Consider the following 5,773-nt stretch of genomic DNA (forward strand, 5'->3'; position numbering starts at 1 on the left):
CTCCCCTGGTTTTTTTTTTTGAAACTTGGTATGGAAAGGTCTGGTAAAACACATAAACCCAAACCCACCCTTCTAAATATTTGCATACTGTATTTCCCCTTTAAAGTCCATAGCACATGGCCGTGCCAACAGAAACTGCAGCTGTAACGGAAGAAATATTCAATCTCAGAAGAAAAGTTTAAAAAGTCACTAATCAAGTGGGAAATTTCTCAACAATATTGAAACTTGGTATGGAAAGGTCTGGTAAAACACATAAACCCAAACCCACCCTTCTAAATATTTGCATACTGTATTTCCCCTTTAAAGTCCATAGCACATGGCCGTGCCAACAGAAACTGCAGCTGTAACGGAAGAAATATTCAATCTCAGAAGAAAAGTTTAAAAAGTCACTAATCAAGTGGGAAATTTCTCAACAATAAAACCTAGAGGGAGGAAGACAGGTATGCAGAGATTACAAACCCTCTCAGAAGAGCTGTGTCTAGCTGGCCTGGGAAAAAAAGGGGCTGACAGACATTCTAGTTACTTTGCTGCACCCCAAACAGACCAGGACAGGAACCACTATTTCTTCTTATGAAGCTGCTATAAAAGCATTTAATTTGCAGGAACTTGCAGGAACCTGCAAATGCCATTTTACAGGAAAACTGGAGAGTGCAGTTAATGTACTTATTAATTAAAGTCATGGCCTGCATCCTGACCCACCCTCCTATGACTGAACCACTGGCATGTTTGAGGCAAGTTCCTTATATAAACAGGTCAGTATTTCAAATCTGCCCAGGCACTCTGATTAGTGTCCTTTGCAATGCCAGATCAAACAGTCCCAATTTGTCAGTGATGTGAAGGACAGACTGGGGAGTGCAGTGGAAAGCTTGTAACAAAGGTAGGTGAAAGAAGTGCTGACATACTTACAGTTGCATTTCTTCTGAACAAATCTAAGCTTGCATGCTGTTCGGTAGGTGGACAAGCGAATGCGATCCAGATCCTGAGCCCCTAGTGGAAGAGAATAACGGTGACATTTGTATGGAATATGACCTGTGCGTATCTTTGCTCCCAGGGAAGCCAGAGAACAAAGGGGACACATGAGCTGACTCTGTCTTAACAATTTTAAAGGCTCTCTCCTTTGCAGAGGGAGTAGAGAGGAGTGAGGAGTAAGAAGGGAAATGTCAGAAGCTACAGTGTTAAAAGACTTTTATAAAGGAAGGCAAGGAATAGTCAGCCCAATGTGTCTGTCACTTTGAAGAACAATCTGGTCAAGCTGCAGGCTAAAAGACACACTGGCCAGGCTCCAATAACAGGGAAAACCTCCGTCCAATTTTAATATTTAACAAAAATCTCAAAACAAATTTCTTTAGCTGACATGCCAAATCAGAACAAGATATTGACAGCAAACCAAATCAGAAAAAAAAACCAAGTGGTAATGTAAAGACTCATGGCAATCTGCAGAAGGGGGCAGAAATAATGCAAAGGGTGTGAGGCCTTTCTCCATTTTGCAGAGGTATATTCTCTGCAATGGAGACCTCAAAGGGTCAGCTCCCTGCTTCACACACAGCTTGGCCCTGGCTGCTGCAGCTTAAGGGTCTGGTACCATTTCCAAAGCAGTTGTCTGGGAGATAGGAACAAACTAACTGGTAGCTACAAGCTCACATACAAGAGGGACCAGGATGGGGACAGAACCTGGCACTGTGTTCAATAAACACATCCAAACAAGGTATGATCAGGAGGTAAGAGAAGTGGAATGGTATACGGCCCAGCTTTTGCACAAACTTCCTAAATGCTTTCCTTCTTTTTCCTCTTCACATTTTTAGACTCAGCTGTACTGTCATACATATGGACATGTCGGCATCTGTAGCAGGATGCTCTGCCTAAGCGGGGGTATATAACAGCTCAAACTTTCCCCTATTTGCAAAAGTTATCAGTGGTGGATGGAGAAGGGAGATCATGCTGCTTTTAATCCTGAAGTATATTGAGATCAGCCTGACTCCACAATCTCAAAGGTAAACATTCTGAGGATGTGAAAAACTGTCTCCTGACAGAACACTGATAAGGACATGGTAGACAAAGTTCCTGATAAAGGAATCAAAAAGTGATAGTAATGATAATTTATCTAAAGCTGCTGAGCTAAAGATTGCTGAGCTGGCATGGGTAGCCTAGAAACATATGACTGACAGTCAATCACTTTGTACTATAAAAGCCCAGTGCCACTTTTTAATGGCAGAGACTTCTAACACACTCCTACTCGAGGTGTGCATGAGGACTCCTCCCTTGAGTGGGGATGCCCCTCAAAGTTACTCCTTGAGGCTGAGTGAAAGGGATTTGCTCATGGTTATTGGTATGGATAAGTAACACCAATCTCTACTTAATAACGACTAAGCTAGCTTTGAAATTATTAATTTAATAAATAATGCACTATATTAATAGTTATAACTATCTACACTGCATGGCAAATAATTTTGATTAAAGTATTTTAGTCTAATGATTATAATGATCATCAGTTTAAATAAATCTTTATTTTATTCATAATATTTGTTTTGCTATCCTTGATTCTATGGGACAAATCATATAAAGGATCAGTTATACTTATATAATCCTTTAGCCATAAACTGTTGACCGAGTCTGGGACTACGACTGGATCCAGCTGCACTCAAGACTCCTCTCTGAGAAGGAGTTTAGAAAGTGAGGGGGTCCTTCCTACACCCTGTGACTCCATGGAAGGGCTTCCCTGATAAACCTTGTCCAAAGCTTCCATTCTGTATTGTTCAAGCACACTTTCTTAAACAATCTGTCACCTTCTGGACCCAAATTTTTCAAATATGCTCTGACCTATGAGATGAAAATGAGAATGATAATCTTTCCTCTCCCCAGATTCTGCTCTTTTCCTGACTAGATTCTCCCACACTGTCCTCCCAGGGCTCCCAGATACTCCCTTTTGCCAGTTAGCTCTCTTAACACCATCTGCTCCTGGGAGAAATTACCCATAACTACTTAACATCAGGCCTGGGCAGTATTTCTGTGGGTTTTTTTCCCCATCATATGCTTTGTTGTTAAAATTATACAGGTTTTTCTCTTCTCCATTAGTATCTCATTGACAGCTTTTGGAAAATTTCTTTACTGGTAAAGGGGAGATAATGCTTGCAACACTAGGTCTTTCCTTTTTTAATAATACTGGTGAGTAAAATGCATGCAACTTTTTCACTCTTAATTTTAGTGAAAGTTACTAAGAAAAGCTTCAAGTGCTTCTTTGTAAAACTTTGTCCTTTTAACAAGATTTAAAGAATCAAAGCGAAGTGAGACTCTGGCTCATTGAGCTTCTGAGGTTGCAGTATTAATCCTAAATAAACAAATTTGTAGGCTATAATGCTGCTTTTTTTTTCTTTACTATTTGCACACACAGTGGATGGTGTTATTTTAATACCATTTGGGGCGTAGGTGTTTTTGCTGATAGATCCCTTGAACAGACAATTTAATCTCATCATGATCCACATTTTGCCACAGACAGAGAACTATCTGTCAAATAACATCCGTAGAAAAGTGACATAACTTACATGGAGAGTACTGAAAAACAAGTGCAAAGATGTGCAGGACTGAGCACAGCAAATGAGACTGAATTTATAACTTCCCTGCAGGATTCCTAGTGGCCCCTCCTTCCTTTTGCCTGCTGGCAGTGCTTCACTGTTTCCTTTGAATATACTCATGTCGTGTAACACTTCAGTTTGCAAAAATAACAAAGGGATACATTGCAAGCTTTGGCTGTTGTTTTCTTGCAGGACAATATGTGCTGGCAGCACAACAGTGATATACATTTTGAACTCTTCATCAGTCTGAGGCTTGTCAGCTAAGACTATGGCAAGGCTAAGACCTAGTGATCTGACACCCAATAGGGCATTTTGAGTTATAAGACAATTCAATTTTTATCCATAGGACTCTACAGAAGATGATCATGATACTAATTCACAAAGGTTTGTGGTTTGGAACTAGAAAGATGCCTCTTCTGAAGGAAAGGAAACAAAAAAGTCAAACTGAACCCCTAAGACTACAGGGAAAATCACACTGGCCCAAATTGAAAGTCAGAGTCAAATCCCTAAAATACATTTAGTTTTTCACAAAGACTTAATATTTCCCCCCTCTATTTACCTAGTCTTTTTGCCTAAAGACTTAATATTTTCCCCTCTTTTTACCTGGTGTTCCTGGTTGGAATGCCCAGTTCTCTGTGTGCACATGTAGTAGGTGGAGAAACAGAGGCAGGCAAACAGAAAAGGGGAGCACACGTGAGATAACCCAGACTCAAGTAAGTATGTCAAAATATTAAAATGTGAAAGAAAAAATAGCAGACTATCACTACATGTGTACAATATGGGAAAATAGTCCCACCTCCGCCTCCAACCGCTGATTTTCCCAACACTTCCTTAACTCCTCCAGAAGAACCCAACATCAAAACACTCTTCAAAACTGTGGGAACAAACCCTAAATCCTCAAAGCAAATTTTTAAACATTTTAGGAATATTTCAAATTAACTGAAGGTAATGGTCATTGTGCTATTGACTTCAGCTGACACAAGCTCAAGTTCCTACCATAATTCTAATTAAAAGTATAGTACAGTCTGATAATGGATAAAACCATTTTTTCATTCTGGCCAAAGAACAACCCCTCCTTCCACTGGTCCAAGAAGTTGCACGCAAGAGACAACTGAGTCCTAGAATACCCTGAGTTGGAAGGGACACACAAGAATAAATGAGTTCAACTCCTGGCCCCGCACAGGATAACCCGAAAAATCACACCACGTGCCTGAGAGCATTGTACAAGTGCTTCTTGAACTCTCTCAGGCTTGGTGCCATGACCACTTCCCTGGGGAGCCTGTTCCACTGCCCAACCACCCTCTGGCTGAAGAGCTTTTTCCTAATATCCTGTCACAGGTCACCAGAGAGAAGAGATCATTTGAGTTACATGAGCAAGCCCTGTGAAATACTGAAATAATTACAGGGCACTACTAGCTACAGAGCTAGTGGACACAGTGGAATGGGCCAAGACAGTTCTCAGCAGGCCATCTGAATGAGAAGTCCTTAATTTGGAAAGCTCAGGAGCTCAGACGTAAGACTCACTCCTGGAGAACAGTCACAAGCACATTCGATTCGCCAGCACAGACCTGGCCTTTCAGTATGCACAATAACTCATGCTGCAGTAATACTCATCTTAGTCTCCCTGCAAAGATGAGGGAGATGCTCTATCATTGTTTACTATGTTGCAGGGGACAAACAATAGGAAGCTCAGTAATTACAGACAAAACTCAGGTAAATCTAGTAACAGGGTGACAGTCTCAAACTTCATATGTAATACAATTTCTTTGAAAAATGGTGGATTGGTTGTAAGAAAAGAGATGACTGTCAGGAGAAGTGCAGGAACATTGTTGGTATAGTACTTTCCTGACACACTATCCTGCAGGGAGCATTGAGCTTCACCAGAAACTATAAAAAAATGTTCTGAAGTGGGATATGAAGTACATGAATCCCTGTACTGTGTCTGGCTGGGATGCAGTTAACTTTCTTTATAGCAGTCTCCACAGTGCTGTGTTTTTGATTTGTGGCTAAAAAGTGTTGATAACACATGGCTGTTTAACAGTGCTGTGTGAGAACACACAGCACCCAGGCCTCTGTTTCCTACTCTGTCCCCTTCCAGAGCTGGCTGGGGATGGACAAGAGGTTGGGAGGGGACACAGCAAGGACAGGTGGCCCCACCTGGCTGAAAGGATAGTCTATACCATAGAATGCCATGTGCAGCAATA

The 5,773-nt window shown here is 41.1% G+C and overlaps 1 protein-coding gene across 2 annotated transcripts in view; it reads right to left on the reverse strand.

The window, feature by feature from the left end:
- DTNA (dystrobrevin, alpha) overlaps positions 1–5,773 on the reverse strand; it is a 100,913-nt gene that overhangs the window by 94,275 nt on the left and 865 nt on the right. For both annotated transcript variants that reach the window (XM_009085138.1, XM_009085136.1), the window contains one exon: positions 907–987. In XM_009085138.1, coding sequence (XP_009083386.1) covers positions 907–987 — 81 coding nt within the window. The remainder of the gene's footprint in view (positions 1–906; positions 988–5,773) is intronic.

Source organism: Acanthisitta chloris, unplaced genomic scaffold, assembly GCF_000695815.1.
Source record: "Acanthisitta chloris isolate BGI_N310 unplaced genomic scaffold, ASM69581v1 scaffold352, whole genome shotgun sequence".
Taxonomy (NCBI): domain Eukaryota; kingdom Metazoa; phylum Chordata; class Aves; order Passeriformes; family Acanthisittidae; genus Acanthisitta; species Acanthisitta chloris.